General features: G+C 34.6%; 3 protein-coding genes across 3 annotated transcripts; all 3 read right to left on the bottom strand.

Annotated features, from left to right (window-relative positions):
* Positions 1 to 2,551: 2,551 nt before the first annotated feature.
* LOC140036469 (uncharacterized) lies at positions 2,552 to 6,543 on the bottom strand. Its single transcript, XM_072077904.1, has 4 exons — positions 6,363 to 6,543; positions 4,887 to 6,254; positions 2,933 to 4,783; positions 2,552 to 2,748 (listed from the first exon to the last, which is right to left on the bottom strand). Exons 3-4 carry the CDS (start codon positions 3,678 to 3,680, stop codon positions 2,552 to 2,554), a joined length of 945 nt encoding a protein of 314 aa, XP_071934005.1. The 5' UTR covers positions 3,681 to 4,783; positions 4,887 to 6,254; positions 6,363 to 6,543.
* A 2,617-nt stretch (positions 6,544 to 9,160) lies between these two features.
* LOC140036470 (uncharacterized) lies at positions 9,161 to 13,147 on the bottom strand. Its single transcript, XM_072077905.1, has 4 exons — positions 12,972 to 13,147; positions 11,496 to 12,863; positions 9,542 to 11,392; positions 9,161 to 9,357 (listed from the first exon to the last, which is right to left on the bottom strand). The coding sequence occupies exons 3-4, from the start codon at positions 10,287 to 10,289 to the stop codon at positions 9,161 to 9,163; spliced, it is 945 nt and encodes a 314-aa protein (XP_071934006.1). The 5' UTR covers positions 10,290 to 11,392; positions 11,496 to 12,863; positions 12,972 to 13,147.
* Positions 13,148 to 15,770: 2,623 nt separating this feature from the next.
* Positions 15,771 to 19,757, bottom strand: LOC140036471 (uncharacterized). The gene is made up of 4 exons (XM_072077906.1): positions 19,582 to 19,757; positions 18,106 to 19,473; positions 16,152 to 18,002; positions 15,771 to 15,967 (listed from the first exon to the last, which is right to left on the bottom strand). The coding sequence occupies exons 3-4, from the start codon at positions 16,897 to 16,899 to the stop codon at positions 15,771 to 15,773; spliced, it is 945 nt and encodes a 314-aa protein (XP_071934007.1). The 5' UTR covers positions 16,900 to 18,002; positions 18,106 to 19,473; positions 19,582 to 19,757.
* Positions 19,758 to 23,312: the final 3,555 nt, after the last annotated feature.

The following is a 23,312-nucleotide window of genomic DNA, read 5'->3' on the forward strand; positions in this document are numbered from 1 at the left end:
GTAAGTTTAATTTAAAGAAAAGTAAATTTTGTCAAATAATAAGTAAATTAAATTACTCAAAGTGTAAATTTCTATTTCTGACTAAAACTTATCTTTCAGGCATATACTTACTAGTTTTAATTAAAAACTTACTAAAGTTAATATTAATTATTTTAATATAATATTTAAAAAGTCGCTAAAAGATTTGATCTGTCACTAAAGGTAATAGAAACCTATAATAGTAGGTTTCCCTAATATCGTTACCATAACTATAGGCACTGTAGCATTGTCCTAAAAATTGTAAAATTTGGCCAACATATAAAGCTATTAAATCAACTTTTTCCATTATTATCCCTCAATTAGTATTCAACATTTTGTTAATTGGTTTTGAAATTTTGAAAAGGGTATAACTACCAAGATATAAAGATGATTTGTTTTGAGAGACTATTTGGACTTAAACATTGTGTCTAAAACAGAATTCATAGAAGCTTAGAACAGTGGAGGAGGAAAGTACATTGAACAACAAATCATTCACACACTATTACAAATTGGAAACCACCATGTAGAGGCGTAGTAAAGATCAATAGAGATGCTACCTTCTTAAAATGAATGGACATAAGTGGATTGGGAGTGGTGGCAAGAGACTGGAAACGAAAAAATAACGAAAACGTGGGCAAAATCTGAAGTAAAGTCCAATGAGCCACTAGTGGAGGAAGTAGCAACTTTTAGAATGGGGATGATGATGGCTCGAGAAGCACATTGGAAGGCAGTGGAGATTCAATCAGATTGCAAAGTTTTAGTGGACATGATCATGGAGGAAAATGTCAAGGAATCCAAGATAGCTATTATTCTGGATGACATTGATAGAATGAAAGGCTTGTTTGATCAATGTACTTTTTCTTTTGTTAACAGAATAGGAAACAGGTGTGCACATAAGTTAGCAAAATTTGCGATCAGAGTTTAGAAATGTTGATTGGGAAGGAAACTTTTTCATGTGACTCCATGAAAGTGCACAAAATAATCACTCAGGTAGTTACCCTTTTGTAACTGAACTTGTGGGATCAAGCTAGGAATGATGATAGCAAAATACATGAAACACATATAGAAAACATTGCCATGAAGGGTTAAGAGAGATTCTTCCTCCTTTGCTTATATAGGATATGCTTTGTACTAGAAATGGCAAAATGGATTCATATTCACCAATCCAACCATATAAACCAACTTTAAATGGATTTGGATGATCCATATAAATTCAATGGTTTTAAATAGATAACCATTTAAATCCAATTATGTTGATGGATTTAAATGGATTATCCATGTAATCCATATACATCCAATTAACTTAAAAAACAGTCAACATAGATAGGATTGACTAGGAGCTAATTAGTGCTTACAAATCTTTTTGGGTGGATTTTCTTATTTCTGTTTTCATTAGTTGAGTGAATCAGAGCTTAACCGTATCGCTCATGCTGTCTATTAACTGGACACGTGACACTTGTACGTGTAACAAGCATTAGTGGGCCCAGTTACCACTCTTAACCTTTTCTAACCGAAGTTAGAAATTCGATTTTTATAAATCTAACTTCCAGAAGAAATCTCAAAAGCCGGCAACTCTTGAGATTCTCTTGGGGACTTATAAACCCAAACCTAACCCCCCCAGAACCGATGTGGGATGGCAACCCCACAAGGGCCTAGTTACCAAAGAGACCCATTATTTGGGTAAGAGCTGTGTTAAGGTGAAATAGGATGGGATTATACAATGTTGCACCTTCCAATCAGATGATATTTCTTCTTGGGGAGATCCAATCAGGTGACTTAGCGACATGTGATGCAACGTACGGCCGTTGATGGGTTTTGGTGGGTCCAGTTAAAATATTTTTTTTATTTCTTTTATTTATAAAAAGAATTTTTCTAACGAGTACCCCGCAATATTGGTTAAGAAACGTAAATGACACCTTCTTCTTTTTTTTTAATAATTTGAAGGTTTTGAATTCAAATTCTCATACTTACAATCCCTCTCCCCTTATCACCCAACCCAACTATCCAAAAAAAAAGGACACCTAATTTACTAAGTAATATAATGTAGCTTGTATATCAATAGTATAATAAGGAATTTCATGCATTTTTAAGTACTATGTGCACATATGATGAAAATATTTTACTTGTTAAATAACATAAGATTTCTTATTAGAACTCCACTTTTATTCAAGGCATCCCTCTTGAACAGGAGTGTAAAAAATTGGAAACGTAAACTTTTTTTCACTGTAAAGCCGTATTCAATTCACCCAAAAGTTATAAAAATGTAGCGAAATTCTTAATTGTTCATTACTTTACAAAATGATACTTAAAGTAATGATGAAAGGTTTAAACTGACCACAGCAGTTAAATTTTCTTGGAACTAAACTAATTTTATGAAGAACTAAAATAGAGTATAGTACAAGCATTTGTTATTACTAAAAGGTTTTAGGTGATTTAAGGATAGAACTTTGGGGATCTGTATTTTTTGAAAAAAAAAATATTTGGATCTTAAATTTAGGATTTGGGAGAGTAAATGAATAAATGGATGGATGGATCACATTTTTCGTAGAATTTGATTAAACTCATGTAGCAGAGGCATTAAACATGGCGACAGGGGAAGAAACCTCGTTAATTGCATAAATAGTGCTGGGGTCCAGACCCATTCGGATGAGATCCTCAGCATTTTGGAGGAGCTCTCTGGCAAAAGAGACGCACAACTTAGCACCGACATCAAATTCCTCTTGTTGGGCCCTGCCAGCAAGAACCAAGATCTTAGCATTGCCAATGGTGGCAGCAAAAAGCTTGTCGAGATGGTTGATAACCATCTTATCCATACCTTAGGGGAAGGGGATGGGGGATGGCGAGAGAGAGATCGAAACGGATTATGCATAGATCCCAATGAAATATACAAATGTGAAAATAACAAAATATTTACCTTTAAAGTAAAATCCACCCTTCCCTTCTTCTTCTTCTTCTTTCTCTTCTTCTTCAACTTCCGAAAAACGCTTCTCCTCTCTTTCTCTAGGCTCTCCCTTCTCCTCCTCTTCTTCTTCTTCCTCTTTGTCTTCCCCTCTAACTCTGTCCGTTGGACCGTCATATTTTTTCCGTCTGTTGCTTGCAGCATATTTCCGATAGTGCTTCCAATCTCTAAAGCCCTTTACCGGGCAGTCACTCATCTTGTGTTCGGACAGTGATTGAGCTGAGCGAAAGCGGCTCCCACATGTGCAACGAATCAAATGCTTCTCTGCAATATTGTGCTTAAGCTTATAATGATCATCCAGTTGCTTGGGAGTTTTAAAAGATTTCCCGCATCCGTCTTCTCTGCAGCGGCATTGTTTAGTTAAAAATCGGAGCTCCTTTCGCTTCAAATAATCAGTTAGCCGTTTGGATTTCCATCGGAATTGGATGGAACGGGGAAGGAGTAAAGCGGGGTGAGGAGTTGGGGAGGACGAAAAGAGGGAGTTTAATGGGGTGATGGTGGTGGATGGTAGTCGTGGAAGGCGGTGAAAGGCTGTAGAGTTAGGAGTCGGGAATGGAAGGTGCACGGCAAAAATTCTTCTCAACAAGCTGCGCGACATGGTGTCTTTCCAGAATGATACAGGAATGGATTTGATTTCACTCGCTCTTTTATTCTGGATTTGATTTCCAAAATGAACATGATTTCGGTCGCAGTGTGGGTGCATGAAGCCATCCGTTTCCACTAAATGTACTGTCAGTAAGATTTGTGCGTGGGATGGATGATAAGGAGAAGTAGCCTCCTCCTTCCTTTTCACTTGTACTTTGAACCAAACGAAAGTTATTATGGACTATTACTTAATGATGCAGGTCCAGAACATTTCGTTTCGTCCTCCTCAAGCTATATCTCTCTCCCTATTCTTCCCAATTCAGTCCCTATATCTCTCTCCCAATTCAGCAGCGCTACCTTTTCAATGATTCATCAAACAAGTAATAATACCATACGAAGTAGCATGAGTTTGTATGCTTCTAACATATTGATGAATCTGAGACTTGATAAAAGAAGAGAATATGAAACAACATGAATGTTGCATTTGTTTTTTGACCAACAAAATATATTTCTTTTATTTTTTCTTGTAAAACTAAGAGATTAATGCATGCTTTCATGTTCTTACATTACTCCAAAATTTGAATAGGAGCGTTGAACCATCAATGTTTGAGGGAGAGGCTTTAGCTTTGAATGCTATGTATGAAACTAGAGCAGTCCGTGTGCCTAAACCATTTAAGGTGAGGTTATAAATCGTATTTTAATGGCTTCTTCTCAATTACTTACTATCTGCCCTTTACTTCAGTGCTAGGTTATTTGACATGACAAACTTGATAAAATTTCCTAGCATATGTTTTCTAATGGTGATGTGGTTCTTGAAAAATCTGATATGTTATAAACCATAAAGATTTTCAAGTACACAGGATTACTGGATCTTAAACCTTTTGTACAAGGTCTAACTTCTTGAGACTGCCACAAACAAGGGTTAACTTCCAATTGAAACTTAGAAAAATTGAATGTTCTGAAATGCCATTTCTTGAAATTAAACGCCATCATTCACCAAACTTTTTTCCAAGAAATCTGAAATTATTCACATTAAAACAAGTAAACACCAAAAATTGCAAACTAAGGAGATTATGTTCAGATTTACAATCAAAACGCATTAAACTACCTTCGAAGAAACTTAAATCATCCTAAAATTTTTTAGCAAAGACGAACAAAAAAATTTGTACCCTCTCAAGAATAAAATTCCTTAATGGTCTTGGCTGAAATCTGGTTCATTCACTACAAAACCATCACAAGATTTGTATTAAAAAAAGGCCACAACAACACATAATCATAGCAAATAAGTGACATAAAACTTAGGCGTGAAGAAGGAAAAATGTACCTGAATATTTTCGTCTCCTAACAAGCAAGTGTTTCGTAGATGACTTTGGATTAATGAAGGATTGCATGCCCACATTAATGCCTATACAAATGCAAATACAGCACAATTATATTTCATGTCTTCACACAAAAATAAAAGTAAGCTATACATTACCTAACCAGGAGGAATGATCTGAAACCAATTACTATCCATTAACTCCTTATTGCATCCATGCGGTGAATCTGATTGCAATAGGCCATAGGATGATCCTATCAGGTTCGAATTTACATTCTCAATTGAAATACATTGTTTGGCTGGTTTTTCAAACCAGGGAAATTTCAAAGTTCACAAATATAGTTCAAGATTGTTTTTTGTCATTGATCAGTGATATGTAGGTACAATTAGATTCAGGTAGGCTCCGACCAATTCATGATTCATCAGGCGCCCAAAGCAAGGGTGATTTTACTGCTACTTTTAAAGAAACAATAATGCTTTCCAGTGTTAGAATATATATCACGTCGAATCCTTTTGTATTAAATCTTATCGATCTCAACGATGTATTTTGAGCAAATAGATGTATCAAAGCTAATTCTTTGCATGGCGGTGGGAATTGCTAGAATCAAATTCATGTATTCAAACATTAAAAAAAACAAAGGATTCTAATAGTATCACGAACACAACGATAACTTTGAGACCAACGTACTAAAATCTTTACTTTGCATTGCTTAGAATCTTTAAAAATTTGCATCATAAGTGTCTATGAATCCGGTGTTGGAAGTATCTAAAACATAGGAATGAGGAGATATAATAAAAATTAATTTAAAAAATTGATAACTGAAATTCATCAACTGTGGTATTAATCAAGTTGTTTGGTGCTTTCTAACCCCGTACAGACATCAATCATATCATGCAAATTTTTTTTTGACATTTCACCAAACAACTTATATGCATTCCTAAATTAACCACTTTTCACATAAATGCCGACATACTACTATGTTTCACATACAGGGTCTAAGTCATTTCCCACATATTTTTCAACAAAATATTGACAGTCAAATCAAATGAAAGATAAATAAATTAAAGCAATATAATTAGGCGATTTTCAAGAAACATGATGGTCTAACCTCTTGGCTGCTATTTTTCATCTACTCTCTTGCAGGATACCACCACCGCAGCCTTAATAAAATCTCAACCAATTTGTTGGGTCTGCATATGCTAGCATCCAAAATCGATCAATCACCTAGGAGAGAGGGAAAGTGTGGACTAAACAGGAAAATTTTGCCAGAAGATGTATAAAACTTAAATAAGAAGGAACAGAAGATGCACAAAATACGAAGGGTACAATTTTCAATTCACCAGCAAAATCCTCTCCTTCATTGTCATCTAAAACTACGATAAAATCAAAACAAAAACAAAATGGAACAATGAATATGGAGAAGAATACTCAATTTTTCAGTGGAATAACAAAAAAACAAATTATTTTGTTTGCAACTATACCTTGCTGGAAGGGCCTTTAAACGGCATCCAGTGGGAGTCAGAATCTTCGTTCTCGAATCCGTCTGGCAATTCTCGATCAGAATTGTCGTAATCTTGCCAGGAAAAAATTTCTATTCCATCATATCGTGAGGTGAGAAGAAAATAAAAAGAAGGCAAGCAACTTTAGAGAGATGTGATAACCCAAAACCGTTTTCAGAAACCGGTGATTTTTTTACTTAAATATGTAAATTTTTTACTTTTAGTATTAGTAAGTTTAATTTAAAGAAAAGTAAATTTTGTCAAATAATAAGTAAATTAAATTACTCAAAGTGTAAATTTCTATTTCTGACTAAAACTTATCTTTCAGGCATATACTTACTAGTTTTAATTAAAAACTTACTAAAGTTAATATTAATTATTTTAATATAATATTTAAAAAGTCGCTAAAAGATTTGATCTGTCACTAAAGGTAATAGAAACCTATAATAGTAGGTTTCCCTAATATCGTTACCATAACTATAGGCACTGTAGCATTGTCCTAAAAATTGTAAAATTTGGCCAACATATAAAGCTATTAAATCAACTTTTTCCATTATTATCCCTCAATTAGTATTCAACATTTTGTTAATTGGTTTTGAAATTTTGAAAAGGGTATAACTACCAAGATATAAAGATGATTTGTTTTGAGAGACTATTTGGACTTAAACATTGTGTCTAAAACAGAATTCATAGAAGCTTAGAACAGTGGAGGAGGAAAGTACATTGAACAACAAATCATTCACACACTATTACAAATTGGAAACCACCATGTAGAGGCGTAGTAAAGATCAATAGAGATGCTACCTTCTTAAAATGAATGGACATAAGTGGATTGGGAGTGGTGGCAAGAGACTGGAAACGAAAAAATAACGAAAACGTGGGCAAAATCTGAAGTAAAGTCCAATGAGCCACTAGTGGAGGAAGTAGCAACTTTTAGAATGGGGATGATGATGGCTCGAGAAGCACATTGGAAGGCAGTGGAGATTCAATCAGATTGCAAAGTTTTAGTGGACATGATCATGGAGGAAAATGTCAAGGAATCCAAGATAGCTATTATTCTGGATGACATTGATAGAATGAAAGGCTTGTTTGATCAATGTACTTTTTCTTTTGTTAACAGAATAGGAAACAGGTGTGCACATAAGTTAGCAAAATTTGCGATCAGAGTTTAGAAATGTTGATTGGGAAGGAAACTTTTTCATGTGACTCCATGAAAGTGCACAAAATAATCACTCAGGTAGTTACCCTTTTGTAACTGAACTTGTGGGATCAAGCTAGGAATGATGATAGCAAAATACATGAAACACATATAGAAAACATTGCCATGAAGGGTTAAGAGAGATTCTTCCTCCTTTGCTTATATAGGATATGCTTTGTACTAGAAATGGCAAAATGGATTCATATTCACCAATCCAACCATATAAACCAACTTTAAATGGATTTGGATGATCCATATAAATTCAATGGTTTTAAATAGATAACCATTTAAATCCAATTATGTTGATGGATTTAAATGGATTATCCATGTAATCCATATACATCCAATTAACTTAAAAAACAGTCAACATAGATAGGATTGACTAGGAGCTAATTAGTGCTTACAAATCTTTTTGGGTGGATTTTCTTATTTCTGTTTTCATTAGTTGAGTGAATCAGAGCTTAACCGTATCGCTCATGCTGTCTATTAACTGGACACGTGACACTTGTACGTGTAACAAGCATTAGTGGGCCCAGTTACCACTCTTAACCTTTTCTAACCGAAGTTAGAAATTCGATTTTTATAAATCTAACTTCCAGAAGAAATCTCAAAAGCCGGCAACTCTTGAGATTCTCTTGGGGACTTATAAACCCAAACCTAACCCCCCCAGAACCGATGTGGGATGGCAACCCCACAAGGGCCTAGTTACCAAAGAGACCCATTATTTGGGTAAGAGCTGTGTTAAGGTGAAATAGGATGGGATTATACAATGTTGCACCTTCCAATCAGATGATATTTCTTCTTGGGGAGATCCAATCAGGTGACTTAGCGACATGTGATGCAACGTACGGCCGTTGATGGGTTTTGGTGGGTCCAGTTAAAATATTTTTTTTATTTCTTTTATTTATAAAAAGAATTTTTCTAACGAGTACCCCGCAATATTGGTTAAGAAACGTAAATGACACCTTCTTCTTTTTTTTTAATAATTTGAAGGTTTTGAATTCAAATTCTCATACTTACAATCCCTCTCCCCTTATCACCCAACCCAACTATCCAAAAAAAAAGGACACCTAATTTACTAAGTAATATAATGTAGCTTGTATATCAATAGTATAATAAGGAATTTCATGCATTTTTAAGTACTATGTGCACATATGATGAAAATATTTTACTTGTTAAATAACATAAGATTTCTTATTAGAACTCCACTTTTATTCAAGGCATCCCTCTTGAACAGGAGTGTAAAAAATTGGAAACGTAAACTTTTTTTCACTGTAAAGCCGTATTCAATTCACCCAAAAGTTATAAAAATGTAGCGAAATTCTTAATTGTTCATTACTTTACAAAATGATACTTAAAGTAATGATGAAAGGTTTAAACTGACCACAGCAGTTAAATTTTCTTGGAACTAAACTAATTTTATGAAGAACTAAAATAGAGTATAGTACAAGCATTTGTTATTACTAAAAGGTTTTAGGTGATTTAAGGATAGAACTTTGGGGATCTGTATTTTTTGAAAAAAAAAATATTTGGATCTTAAATTTAGGATTTGGGAGAGTAAATGAATAAATGGATGGATGGATCACATTTTTCGTAGAATTTGATTAAACTCATGTAGCAGAGGCATTAAACATGGCGACAGGGGAAGAAACCTCGTTAATTGCATAAATAGTGCTGGGGTCCAGACCCATTCGGATGAGATCCTCAGCATTTTGGAGGAGCTCTCTGGCAAAAGAGACGCACAACTTAGCACCGACATCAAATTCCTCTTGTTGGGCCCTGCCAGCAAGAACCAAGATCTTAGCATTGCCAATGGTGGCAGCAAAAAGCTTGTCGAGATGGTTGATAACCATCTTATCCATACCTTAGGGGAAGGGGATGGGGGATGGCGAGAGAGAGATCGAAACGGATTATGCATAGATCCCAATGAAATATACAAATGTGAAAATAACAAAATATTTACCTTTAAAGTAAAATCCACCCTTCCCTTCTTCTTCTTCTTCTTTCTCTTCTTCTTCAACTTCCGAAAAACGCTTCTCCTCTCTTTCTCTAGGCTCTCCCTTCTCCTCCTCTTCTTCTTCTTCCTCTTTGTCTTCCCCTCTAACTCTGTCCGTTGGACCGTCATATTTTTTCCGTCTGTTGCTTGCAGCATATTTCCGATAGTGCTTCCAATCTCTAAAGCCCTTTACCGGGCAGTCACTCATCTTGTGTTCGGACAGTGATTGAGCTGAGCGAAAGCGGCTCCCACATGTGCAACGAATCAAATGCTTCTCTGCAATATTGTGCTTAAGCTTATAATGATCATCCAGTTGCTTGGGAGTTTTAAAAGATTTCCCGCATCCGTCTTCTCTGCAGCGGCATTGTTTAGTTAAAAATCGGAGCTCCTTTCGCTTCAAATAATCAGTTAGCCGTTTGGATTTCCATCGGAATTGGATGGAACGGGGAAGGAGTAAAGCGGGGTGAGGAGTTGGGGAGGACGAAAAGAGGGAGTTTAATGGGGTGATGGTGGTGGATGGTAGTCGTGGAAGGCGGTGAAAGGCTGTAGAGTTAGGAGTCGGGAATGGAAGGTGCACGGCAAAAATTCTTCTCAACAAGCTGCGCGACATGGTGTCTTTCCAGAATGATACAGGAATGGATTTGATTTCACTCGCTCTTTTATTCTGGATTTGATTTCCAAAATGAACATGATTTCGGTCGCAGTGTGGGTGCATGAAGCCATCCGTTTCCACTAAATGTACTGTCAGTAAGATTTGTGCGTGGGATGGATGATAAGGAGAAGTAGCCTCCTCCTTCCTTTTCACTTGTACTTTGAACCAAACGAAAGTTATTATGGACTATTACTTAATGATGCAGGTCCAGAACATTTCGTTTCGTCCTCCTCAAGCTATATCTCTCTCCCTATTCTTCCCAATTCAGTCCCTATATCTCTCTCCCAATTCAGCAGCGCTACCTTTTCAATGATTCATCAAACAAGTAATAATACCATACGAAGTAGCATGAGTTTGTATGCTTCTAACATATTGATGAATCTGAGACTTGATAAAAGAAGAGAATATGAAACAACATGAATGTTGCATTTGTTTTTTGACCAACAAAATATATTTCTTTTATTTTTTCTTGTAAAACTAAGAGATTAATGCATGCTTTCATGTTCTTACATTACTCCAAAATTTGAATAGGAGCGTTGAACCATCAATGTTTGAGGGAGAGGCTTTAGCTTTGAATGCTATGTATGAAACTAGAGCAGTCCGTGTGCCTAAACCATTTAAGGTGAGGTTATAAATCGTATTTTAATGGCTTCTTCTCAATTACTTACTATCTGCCCTTTACTTCAGTGCTAGGTTATTTGACATGACAAACTTGATAAAATTTCCTAGCATATGTTTTCTAATGGTGATGTGGTTCTTGAAAAATCTGATATGTTATAAACCATAAAGATTTTCAAGTACACAGGATTACTGGATCTTAAACCTTTTGTACAAGGTCTAACTTCTTGAGACTGCCACAAACAAGGGTTAACTTCCAATTGAAACTTAGAAAAATTGAATGTTCTGAAATGCCATTTCTTGAAATTAAACGCCATCATTCACCAAACTTTTTTCCAAGAAATCTGAAATTATTCACATTAAAACAAGTAAACACCAAAAATTGCAAACTAAGGAGATTATGTTCAGATTTACAATCAAAACGCATTAAACTACCTTCGAAGAAACTTAAATCATCCTAAAATTTTTTAGCAAAGACGAACAAAAAAATTTGTACCCTCTCAAGAATAAAATTCCTTAATGGTCTTGGCTGAAATCTGGTTCATTCACTACAAAACCATCACAAGATTTGTATTAAAAAAAGGCCACAACAACACATAATCATAGCAAATAAGTGACATAAAACTTAGGCGTGAAGAAGGAAAAATGTACCTGAATATTTTCGTCTCCTAACAAGCAAGTGTTTCGTAGATGACTTTGGATTAATGAAGGATTGCATGCCCACATTAATGCCTATACAAATGCAAATACAGCACAATTATATTTCATGTCTTCACACAAAAATAAAAGTAAGCTATACATTACCTAACCAGGAGGAATGATCTGAAACCAATTACTATCCATTAACTCCTTATTGCATCCATGCGGTGAATCTGATTGCAATAGGCCATAGGATGATCCTATCAGGTTCGAATTTACATTCTCAATTGAAATACATTGTTTGGCTGGTTTTTCAAACCAGGGAAATTTCAAAGTTCACAAATATAGTTCAAGATTGTTTTTTGTCATTGATCAGTGATATGTAGGTACAATTAGATTCAGGTAGGCTCCGACCAATTCATGATTCATCAGGCGCCCAAAGCAAGGGTGATTTTACTGCTACTTTTAAAGAAACAATAATGCTTTCCAGTGTTAGAATATATATCACGTCGAATCCTTTTGTATTAAATCTTATCGATCTCAACGATGTATTTTGAGCAAATAGATGTATCAAAGCTAATTCTTTGCATGGCGGTGGGAATTGCTAGAATCAAATTCATGTATTCAAACATTAAAAAAAACAAAGGATTCTAATAGTATCACGAACACAACGATAACTTTGAGACCAACGTACTAAAATCTTTACTTTGCATTGCTTAGAATCTTTAAAAATTTGCATCATAAGTGTCTATGAATCCGGTGTTGGAAGTATCTAAAACATAGGAATGAGGAGATATAATAAAAATTAATTTAAAAAATTGATAACTGAAATTCATCAACTGTGGTATTAATCAAGTTGTTTGGTGCTTTCTAACCCCGTACAGACATCAATCATATCATGCAAAATTTTTTTTCACATTTCACCAAACAACTTATATGCATTCCTAAATTAACCACTTTTCACATAAATGCCGACATACTACTATGTTTCACATACAGGGTCTAAGTCATTTCCCACATATTTTTCAACAAAATATTGACAGTCAAATCAAATGAAAGATAAATAAATTAAAGCAATATAATTAGGCGATTTTCAAGAAACATGATGGTCTAACCTCTTGGCTGCTATTTTTCATCTACTCTCTTGCAGGATACCACCACCGCAGCCTTAATAAAATCTCAACCAATTTGTTGGGTCTGCATATGCTAGCATCCAAAATCGATCAATCACCTAGGAGAGAGGGAAAGTGTGGACTAAACAGGAAAATTTTGCCAGAAGATGTATAAAACTTAAATAAGAAGGAACAGAAGATGCACAAAATACGAAGGGTACAATTTTCAATTCACCAGCAAAATCCTCTCCTTCATTGTCATCTAAAACTACGATAAAATCAAAACAAAAACAAAATGGAACAATGAATATGGAGAAGAATACTCAATTTTTCAGTGGAATAACAAAAAAACAAATTATTTTGTTTGCAACTATACCTTGCTGGAAGGGCCTTTAAACGGCATCCAGTGGGAGTCAGAATCTTCGTTCTCGAATCCGTCTGGCAATTCTCGATCAGAATTGTCGTAATCTTGCCAGGAAAAAAATTTCTATTCCATCATATCGTGAGGTGAGAAGAAAATAAAAAGAAGGCAAGCAACTTTAGAGAGATGTGATAACCCAAAACCGTTTTCAGAAACCGGTGATTTTTTTACTTAAATATGTAAATTTTTTACTTTTAGTATTAGTAAGTTTAATTTAAAGAAAAGTAAATTTTGTCAAATAATAAGTAAATTAAATTACTCAAAGTGTAAATTTCTATTTCTGACTAAAACTTATCTTTCAGGCATATACTTACTAGTTTTAATTAAAAACTTACTAAAGTTAATATTAATTATTTTAATATAATATTTAAAAAGTCGCTAAAAGATTTGATCTGTCACTAAAGGTAATAGAAACCTATAATAGTAGGTTTCCCTAATATCGTTACCATAACTATAGGCACTGTAGCATTGTCCTAAAAATTGTAAAATTTGGCCAACATATAAAGCTATTAAATCAACTTTTTCCATTATTATCCCTCAATTAGTATTCAACATTTTGTTAATTGGTTTTGAAATTTTGAAAAGGGTATAACTACCAAGATATAAAGATGATTTGTTTTGAGAGACTATTTGGACTTAAACATTGTGTCTAAAACAGAATTCATAGAAGCTTAGAACAGTGGAGGAGGAAAGTACATTGAACAACAAATCATTCACACACTATTACAAATTGGAAACCACCATGTAGAGGCGTAGTAAAGATCAATAGAGATGCTACCTTCTTAAAATGAATGGACATAAGTGGATTGGGAGTGGTGGCAAGAGACTGGAAACGAAAAAATAACGAAAACGTGGGCAAAATCTGAAGTAAAGTCCAATGAGCCACTAGTGGAGGAAGTAGCAACTTTTAGAATGGGGATGATGATGGCTCGAGAAGCACATTGGAAGGCAGTGGAGATTCAATCAGATTGCAAAGTTTTAGTGGACATGATCATGGAGGAAAATGTCAAGGAATCCAAGATAGCTATTATTCTGGATGACATTGATAGAATGAAAGGCTTGTTTGATCAATGTACTTTTTCTTTTGTTAACAGAATAGGAAACAGGTGTGCACATAAGTTAGCAAAATTTGCGATCAGAGTTTAGAAATGTTGATTGGGAAGGAAACTTTTTCATGTGACTCCATGAAAGTGCACAAAATAATCACTCAGGTAGTTACCCTTTTGTAACTGAACTTGTGGGATCAAGCTAGGAATGATGATAGCAAAATACATGAAACACATATAGAAAACATTGCCATGAAGGGTTAAGAGAGATTCTTCCTCCTTTGCTTATATAGGATATGCTTTGTACTAGAAATGGCAAAATGGATTCATATTCACCAATCCAACCATATAAACCAACTTTAAATGGATTTGGATGATCCATATAAATTCAATGGTTTTAAATAGATAACCATTTAAATCCAATTATGTTGATGGATTTAAATGGATTATCCATGTAATCCATATACATCCAATTAACTTAAAAAACAGTCAACATAGATAGGATTGACTAGGAGCTAATTAGTGCTTACAAATCTTTTTGGGTGGATTTTCTTATTTCTGTTTTCATTAGTTGAGTGAATCAGAGCTTAACCGTATCGCTCATGCTGTCTATTAACTGGACACGTGACACTTGTACGTGTAACAAGCATTAGTGGGCCCAGTTACCACTCTTAACCTTTTCTAACCGAAGTTAGAAATTCGATTTTTATAAATCTAACTTCCAGAAGAAATCTCAAAAGCCGGCAACTCTTGAGATTCTCTTGGGGACTTATAAACCCAAACCTAACCCCCCCAGAACCGATGTGGGATGGCAACCCCACAAGGGCCTAGTTACCAAAGAGACCCATTATTTGGGTAAGAGCTGTGTTAAGGTGAAATAGGATGGGATTATACAATGTTGCACCTTCCAATCAGATGATATTTCTTCTTGGGGAGATCCAATCAGGTGACTTAGCGACATGTGATGCAACGTACGGCCGTTGATGGGTTTTGGTGGGTCCAGTTAAAATATTTTTTTTATTTCTTTTATTTATAAAAAGAATTTTTCTAACGAGTACCCCGCAATATTGGTTAAGAAACGTAAATGACACCTTCTTCTTTTTTTTTAATAATTTGAAGGTTTTGAATTCAAATTCTCATACTTACAATCCCTCTCCCCTTATCACCCAACCCAACTATCCAAAAAAAAAGGACACCTAATTTACTAAGTAATATAATGTAGCTTGTATATCAATAGTATAATAAGGAATTTCATGCATTTTTAAGTACTATGTGCACATATGATGAAAATATTTTACTTGTTAAATAACATAAGATTTCTTATTAGAACTCCACTTTTATTCAAGGCATCCCTCTTGAACAGGAGTGTAAAAAATTGGAAACGTAAACTTTTTTTCACTGTAAAGCCGTATTCAATTCACCCAAAAGTTATAAAAATGTAGCGAAATTCTTAATTGTTCATTACTTTACAAAATGATACTTAAAGTAATGATGAAAGGTTTAAACTGACCACAGCAGTTAAATTTTCTTGGAACTAAACTAATTTTATGAAGAACTAAAATAGAGTATAGTACAAGCATTTGTTATTACTAAAAGGTTTTAGGTGATTTAAGGATAGAACTTTGGGGATCTGTATTTTTTGAAAAAAAAAATATTTGGATCTTAAATTTAGGATTTGGGAGAGTAAATGAATAAATGGATGGATGGATCACATTTTTCGTAGAATTTGATTAAACTCATGTAGCAGAGGCATTAAACATGGCGACAGGGGAAGAAACCTCGTTAATTGCATAAATAGTGCTGGGGTCCAGACCCATTCGGATGAGATCCTCAGCATTTTGGAGGAGCTCTCTGGCAAAAGAGACGCACAACTTAGCACCGACATCAAATTCCTCTTGTTGGGCCCTGCCAGCAAGAACCAAGATCTTAGCATTGCCAATGGTGGCAGCAAAAAGCTTGTCGAGATGGTTGATAACCATCTTATCCATACCTTAGGGGAAGGGGATGGGGGATGGCGAGAGAGAGATCGAAACGGATTATGCATAGATCCCAATGAAATATACAAATGTGAAAATAACAAAATATTTACCTTTAAAGTAAAATCCACCCTTCCCTTCTTCTTCTTCTTCTTTCTCTTCTTCTTCAACTTCCGAAAAACGCTTCTCCTCTCTTTCTCTAGGCTCTCCCTTCTCCTCCTCTTCTTCTTCTTCCTCTTTGTCTTCCCCTCTAACTCTGTCCGTTGGACCGTCATATTTTTTCCGTCTGTTGCTTGCAGCATATTTCCGATAGTGCTTCCAATCTCTAAAGCCCTTTACCGGGCAGTCACTCATCTTGTGTTCGGACAGTGATTGAGCTGAGCGAAAGCGGCTCCCACATGTGCAACGAATCAAATGCTTCTCTGCAATATTGTGCTTAAGCTTATAATGATCATCCAGTTGCTTGGGAGTTTTAAAAGATTTCCCGCATCCGTCTTCTCTGCAGCGGCATTGTTTAGTTAAAAATCGGAGCTCCTTTCGCTTCAAATAATCAGTTAGCCGTTTGGATTTCCATCGGAATTGGATGGAACGGGGAAGGAGTAAAGCGGGGTGAGGAGTTGGGGAGGACGAAAAGAGGGAGTTTAATGGGGTGATGGTGGTGGATGGTAGTCGTGGAAGGCGGTGAAAGGCTGTAGAGTTAGGAGTCGGGAATGGAAGGTGCACGGCAAAAATTCTTCTCAACAAGCTGCGCGACATGGTGTCTTTCCAGAATGATACAGGAATGGATTTGATTTCACTCGCTCTTTTATTCTGGATTTGATTTCCAAAATGAACATGATTTCGGTCGCAGTGTGGGTGCATGAAGCCATCCGTTTCCACTAAATGTACTGTCAGTAAGATTTGTGCGTGGGATGGATGATAAGGAGAAGTAGCCTCCTCCTTCCTTTTCACTTGTACTTTGAACCAAACGAAAGTTATTATGGACTATTACTTAATGATGCAGGTCCAGAACATTTCGTTTCGTCCTCCTCAAGCTATATCTCTCTCCCTATTCTTCCCAATTCAGTCCCTATATCTCTCTCCCAATTCAGCAGCGCTACCTTTTCAATGATTCATCAAACAAGTAATAATACCATACGAAGTAGCATGAGTTTGTATGCTTCTAACATATTGATGAATCTGAGACTTGATAAAAGAAGAGAATATGAAACAACATGAATGTTGCATTTGTTTTTTGACCAACAAAATATATTTCTTTTATTTTTTCTTGTAAAACTAAGAGATTAATGCATGCTTTCATGTTCTTACATTACTCCAAAATTTGAATAGGAGCGTTGAACCATCAATGTTTGAGGGAGAGGCTTTAGCTTTGAATGCTATGTATGAAACTAGAGCAGTCCGTGTGCCTAAACCATTTAAGGTGAGGTTATAAATCGTATTTTAATGGCTTCTTCTCAATTACTTACTATCTGCCCTTTACTTCAGTGCTAGGTTATTTGACATGACAAACTTGATAAAATTTCCTAGCATATGTTTTCTAATGGTGATGTGGTTCTTGAAAAATCTGATATGTTATAAACCATAAAGATTTTCAAGTACACAGGATTACTGGATCTTAAACCTTTTGTACAAGGTCTAACTTCTTGAGACTGCCACAAACAAGGGTTAACTTCCAATTGAAACTTAGAAAAATTGAATGTTCTGAAATGCCATTTCTTGAAATTAAACGCCATCATTCACCAAACTTTTTTCCAAGAAATCTGAAATTATTCACATTAAAACAAGTAAACACCAAAAATTGCAAACTAAGGAGATTATGTTCAGATTTACAATCAAAACGCATTAAACTACCTTCGAAGAAACTTAAATCATCCTAAAATTTTTTAGCAAAGACGAACAAAAAAATTTGTACCCTCTCAAGAATAAAATTCCTTAATGGTCTTGGCTGAAATCTGGTTCATTCACTACAAAACCATCACAAGATTTGTATTAAAAAAAGGCCACAACAACACATAATCATAGCAAATAAGTGACATAAAACTTAGGCGTGAAGAAGGAAAAATGTACCTGAATATTTTCGTCTCCTAACAAGCAAGTGTTTCGTAGATGACTTTGGATTAATGAAGGATTGCATGCCCACATTAATGCCTATACAAATGCAAATACAGCACAATTATATTTCATGTCTTCACACAAAAATAAAAGTAAGCTATACATTACCTAACCAGGAGGAATGATCTGAAACCAATTACTATCCATTAACTCCTTATTGCATCCATGCGGTGAATCTGATTGCAATAGGCCATAGGATGATCCTATCAGGTTCGAATTTACATTCTCAATTGAAATACATTGTTTGGCTGGTTTTTCAAACCAGGGAAATTTCAAAGTTCACAAATATAGTTCAAGATTGTTTTTTGTCATTGATCAGTGATATGTAGGTACAATTAGATTCAGGTAGGCTCCGACCAATTCATGATTCATCAGGCGCCCAAAGCAAGGGTGATTTTACTGCTACTTTTAAAGAAACAATAATGCTTTCCAGTGTTAGAATATATATCACGTCGAATCCTTTTGTATTAAATCTTATCGATCTCAACGATGTATTTTGAGCAAATAGATGTATCAAAGCTAATTCTTTGCATGGCGGTGGGAATTGCTAGAATCAAATTCATGTATTCAAACATTAAAAAAAACAAAGGATTCTAATAGTATCACGAACACAACGATAACTTTGAGACCAACGTACTAAAATCTTTACTTTGCATTGCTTAGAATCTTTAAAAATTTGCATCATAAGTGTCTATGAATCCGGTGTTGGAAGTATCTAAAACATAGGAATGAGGAGATATAATAAAAATTAATTTAAAAAATTGATAACTGAAATTCATCAACTGTGGTATTAATCAAGTTGTTTGGTGCTTTCTAACCCCGTACAGACATCAATCATATCATGCAAAATTTTTTTTCACATTTCACCAAACAACTTATATGCATTCCTAAATTAACCACTTTTCACATAAATGCCGACATACTACTATGTTTCACATACAGGGTCTAAGTCATTTCCCACATATTTTTCAACAAAATATTGACAGTCAAATCAAATGAAAGATAAATAAATTAAAGCAATATAATTAGGCGATTTTCAAGAAACATGATGGTCTAACCTCTTGGCTGCTATTTTTCATCTACTCTCTTGCAGGATACCACCACCGCAGCCTTAATAAAATCTCAACCAATTTGTTGGGTCTGCATATGCTAGCATCCAAAATCGATCAATCACCTAGGAGAGAGGGAAAGTGTGGACTAAACAGGAAAATTTTGCCAGAAGATGTATAAAACTTAAATAAGAAGGAACAGAAGATGCACAAAATACGAAGGGTACAATTTTCAATTCACCAGCAAAATCCTCTCCTTCATTGTCATCTAAAACTACGATAAAATCAAAACAAAAACAAAATGGAACAATGAATATGGAGAAGAATACTCAATTTTTCAGTGGAATAACAAAAAAACAAATTATTTTGTTTGCAACTATACCTTGCTGGAAGGGCCTTTAAACGGCATCCAGTGGGAGTCAGAATCTTCGTTCTCGAATCCGTCTGGCAATTCTCGATCAGAATTGTCGTAATCTTGCCAGGAAAAAAATTTCTATTCCATCATATCGTGAGGTGAGAAGAAAATAAAAAGAAGGCAAGCAACTTTAGAGAGATGTGATAACCCAAAACCGTTTTCAGAAACCGGTGATTTTTTTACTTAAATATGTAAATTTTTTACTTTTAGTATTAGTAAGTTTAATTTAAAGAAAAGTAAATTTTGTCAAATAATAAGTAAATTAAATTACTCAAAGTGTAAATTTCTATTTCTGACTAAAACTTATCTTTCAGGCATATACTTACTAGTTTTAATTAAAAACTTACTAAAGTTAATATTAATTATTTTAATATAATATTTAAAAAGTCGCTAAAAGATTTGATCTGTCACTAAAGGTAATAGAAACCTATAATAGTAGGTTTCCCTAATATCGTTACCATAACTATAGGCACTGTAGCATTGTCCTAAAAATTGTAAAATTTGGCCAACATATAAAGCTATTAAATCAACTTTTTCCATTATTATCCCTCAATTAGTATTCAACATTTTGTTAATTGGTTTTGAAATTTTGAAAAGGGTATAACTACCAAGATATAAAGATGATTTGTTTTGAGAGACTATTTGGACTTAAACATTGTGTCTAAAACAGAATTCATAGAAGCTTAGAACAGTGGAGGAGGAAAGTACATTGAACAACAAATCATTCACACACTATTACAAATTGGAAACCACCATGTAGAGGCGTAGTAAAGATCAATAGAGATGCTACCTTCTTAAAATGAATGGACATAAGTGGATTGGGAGTGGTGGCAAGAGACTGGAAACGAAAAAATAACGAAAACGTGGGCAAAATCTGAAGTAAAGTCCAATGAGCCACTAGTGGAGGAAGTAGCAACTTTTAGAATGGGGATGATGATGGCTCGAGAAGCACATTGGAAGGCAGTGGAGATTCAATCAGATTGCAAAGTTTTAGTGGACATGATCATGGAGGAAAATGTCAAGGAATCCAAGATAGCTATTATTCTGGATGACATTGATAGAATGAAAGGCTTGTTTGATCAATGTACTTTTTCTTTTGTTAACAGAATAGGAAACAGGTGTGCACATAAGTTAGCAAAATTTGCGATCAGAGTTTAGAAATGTTGATTGGGAAGGAAACTTTTTCATGTGACTCCATGAAAGTGCACAAAATAATCACTCAGGTAGTTACCCTTTTGTAACTGAACTTGTGGGATCAAGCTAGGAATGATGATAGCAAAATACATGAAACACATATAGAAAACATTGCCATGAAGGGTTAAGAGAGATTCTTCCTCCTTTGCTTATATAGGATATGCTTTGTACTAGAAATGGCAAAATGGATTCATATTCACCAATCCAACCATATAAACCAACTTTAAATGGATTTGGATGATCCATATAAATTCAATGGTTTTAAATAGATAACCATTTAAATCCAATTATGTTGATGGATTTAAATGGATTATCCATGTAATCCATATACATCCAATTAACTTAAAAAACAGTCAACATAGATAGGATTGACTAGGAGCTAATTAGTGCTTACAAATCTTTTTGGGTGGATTTTCTTATTTCTGTTTTCATTAGTTGAGTGAATCAGAGCTTAACCGTATCGCTCATGCTGTCTATTAACTGGACACGTGACACTTGTACGTGTAACAAGCATTAGTGGGCCCAGTTACCACTCTTAACCTTTTCTAACAGAAATTAGAAATTCGATTTTTATAAATCTAACTTCCAGAAGAAATCTCAAAAGCCGGCAACTCTTGAGGTTCTCTTGGGGACTTATAAACCCAAACCTAACCCCCCCGGAACCGATGTGGGATGGCAACCCCACAAGGGCCGAGTTACCAAAGAGACCCATTATTTGGGTAAGAGCTGTGTTAAGGTGAAATAGGATGGGATTATACAATGTTGCACCTTCCAATCAGATGATATTTCTTCTTGGGGGGATCCAATCAGGTGACTTAGCGACATGTGATGCAACGTACGTCCGTTGATGGGTTTTGGTGGTTCCAGTTAAAATAATTTTTCATTTTTTTATTTCTTTTATTTATAAAAAGAATTTTTCTAACGAGTACCCCGCAACATTGGTTAAGAAACGTAAATAACACCTTTTTTTTTTTAATAAGTTGAAGGTTTTGAATCCAAATTCTCATACTTACAATCCCTCTCCCCTTATCACCCAACCCAACTATCAAAAAAAAAAAAAGACACCTAATTTACTAAGTAATATTATGTAGCTTGTATATCAATAGTATAATAAGGAGTTTCATACATTTTAGGTACTACGTGCACATGTGATGAAAATATTTTACTTGTCAAATAACATAAGATTTCTTATTAGAACTCCACTTTTATTCAAGGCATCCCACTTGAACAGGAGTGTAAAAAATTGAAAACGTAAACTTCTTTTCACTGTAAAGACGTATTCAATTCACCCAAAAGTTATAAAAATGTAGCGAAATTCTTAATTGTTCATTACTTTACAAAATGATACTTAAAGTAATGATGAAAGGTTAAATTGACCACAGCAGTTAAATTTTCTTGGAACTAAACTAACTTTATGAAGAACTGAAATAGAGTATAGTACAAGCATTTGTTATTACCAAAAGGTTTTAGGTGATTTACGGATAGAACTTTGGGGATCTGTATTTTTTGGAAAAAAATATTTGGATCTTAAATTTAGGATTTGGGAGAGTAAATGGATAAATGGATGGATCATGGTTTACACTATCCATTTAAATGACATCTATTTAGATCCATTTATTAAATGATTTTAATTGGATTGGATCAATTTGATCCATTATCCATTTAACTAAAACCATTTATCAACCATATATCCATTTTGCCACTTCTAGTAACAATTATTTCAATTTGCATAGAGCAATAGAAGTCAAATATGGAAACACAAGATTAGATGTATCAATCACAACCCAAATATGTTGATCTATCCAAACTCGTCCATCAATAATCCGTCCAATCCCGCCTATTAATTTTGAATGAGTCTAAATGGATACTCAGTTAAACCAATTTAATGGATGGGCAGTGGGTTGAATTGATTCACCCATGTATATCCATTTAAAAATAATTATATATTTAAAACTCAACTTTTAGTGAGTGTTAAGCAAATGAATTTGAATTTCTTACCAATCTAATAACAATAAAAGACCATTATTTCTCATCAAACAACATTAGAAAAAAAATAAGTAGAATTTTGAGTAACTTATAGATGGATAATTAGATATACTCATACCCATTTATTAAATGGGTATAAATGGATTATACTCGTTTATTTAAATAGATATAGATGAATTGATCCAATTATATCTATTATCTAATTATAACCCACCCAAACCTTGCCCGATTCTCCCATTTTGATACCTCTGCACAAGATAATCAAAATCGTAAACATGTACTTGCTGCTTGCGGCGATATTGATTGAGATGTGGAGTCTGTTTTGAAGCGTGTTTTGATTCTTCTAGATCATTCATTTAAGCATGAGGTATTTCTTATTAGAGAGCTGTTCATACATTTTTGGTCGACGGTCCGTGTAAGTTGATGGCTTGGCCAAATAGTAGACATTGTGAATCCCTCGAGTTGATGACAACCTTTTCTATCCAAATACTCCGGGTTAATTTCACTTTGTCCCCCCA

The sequence above is a fragment of the Coffea arabica genome, chromosome 2e, assembly GCF_036785885.1.
Source record: "Coffea arabica cultivar ET-39 chromosome 2e, Coffea Arabica ET-39 HiFi, whole genome shotgun sequence".
NCBI classification, from domain to species: Eukaryota; Viridiplantae; Streptophyta; class Magnoliopsida; order Gentianales; family Rubiaceae; genus Coffea; species Coffea arabica.

Excerpts from the sequence above, each read along its gene's own strand:
- LOC140036469 (XM_072077904.1), bottom strand. The coding sequence starts at position 3,680 with ATGCACCCACACTGCGACCGAAATCATGTTCATTTTGGAAATCAAATC. Across the intron at positions 2,749-2,932 it reads GGGTGGATTTTACTTTAAAG|GGCCCAACAAGAGGAATTTG; the intron begins GTAAATATTTTG and ends TCTTGCTGGCAG.
- LOC140036470 (XM_072077905.1), bottom strand. The coding sequence starts at position 10,289 with ATGCACCCACACTGCGACCGAAATCATGTTCATTTTGGAAATCAAATC. Across the intron at positions 9,358-9,541 it reads GGGTGGATTTTACTTTAAAG|GGCCCAACAAGAGGAATTTG; the intron begins GTAAATATTTTG and ends TCTTGCTGGCAG.
- LOC140036471 (XM_072077906.1), bottom strand. The coding sequence starts at position 16,899 with ATGCACCCACACTGCGACCGAAATCATGTTCATTTTGGAAATCAAATC. Across the intron at positions 15,968-16,151 it reads GGGTGGATTTTACTTTAAAG|GGCCCAACAAGAGGAATTTG; the intron begins GTAAATATTTTG and ends TCTTGCTGGCAG.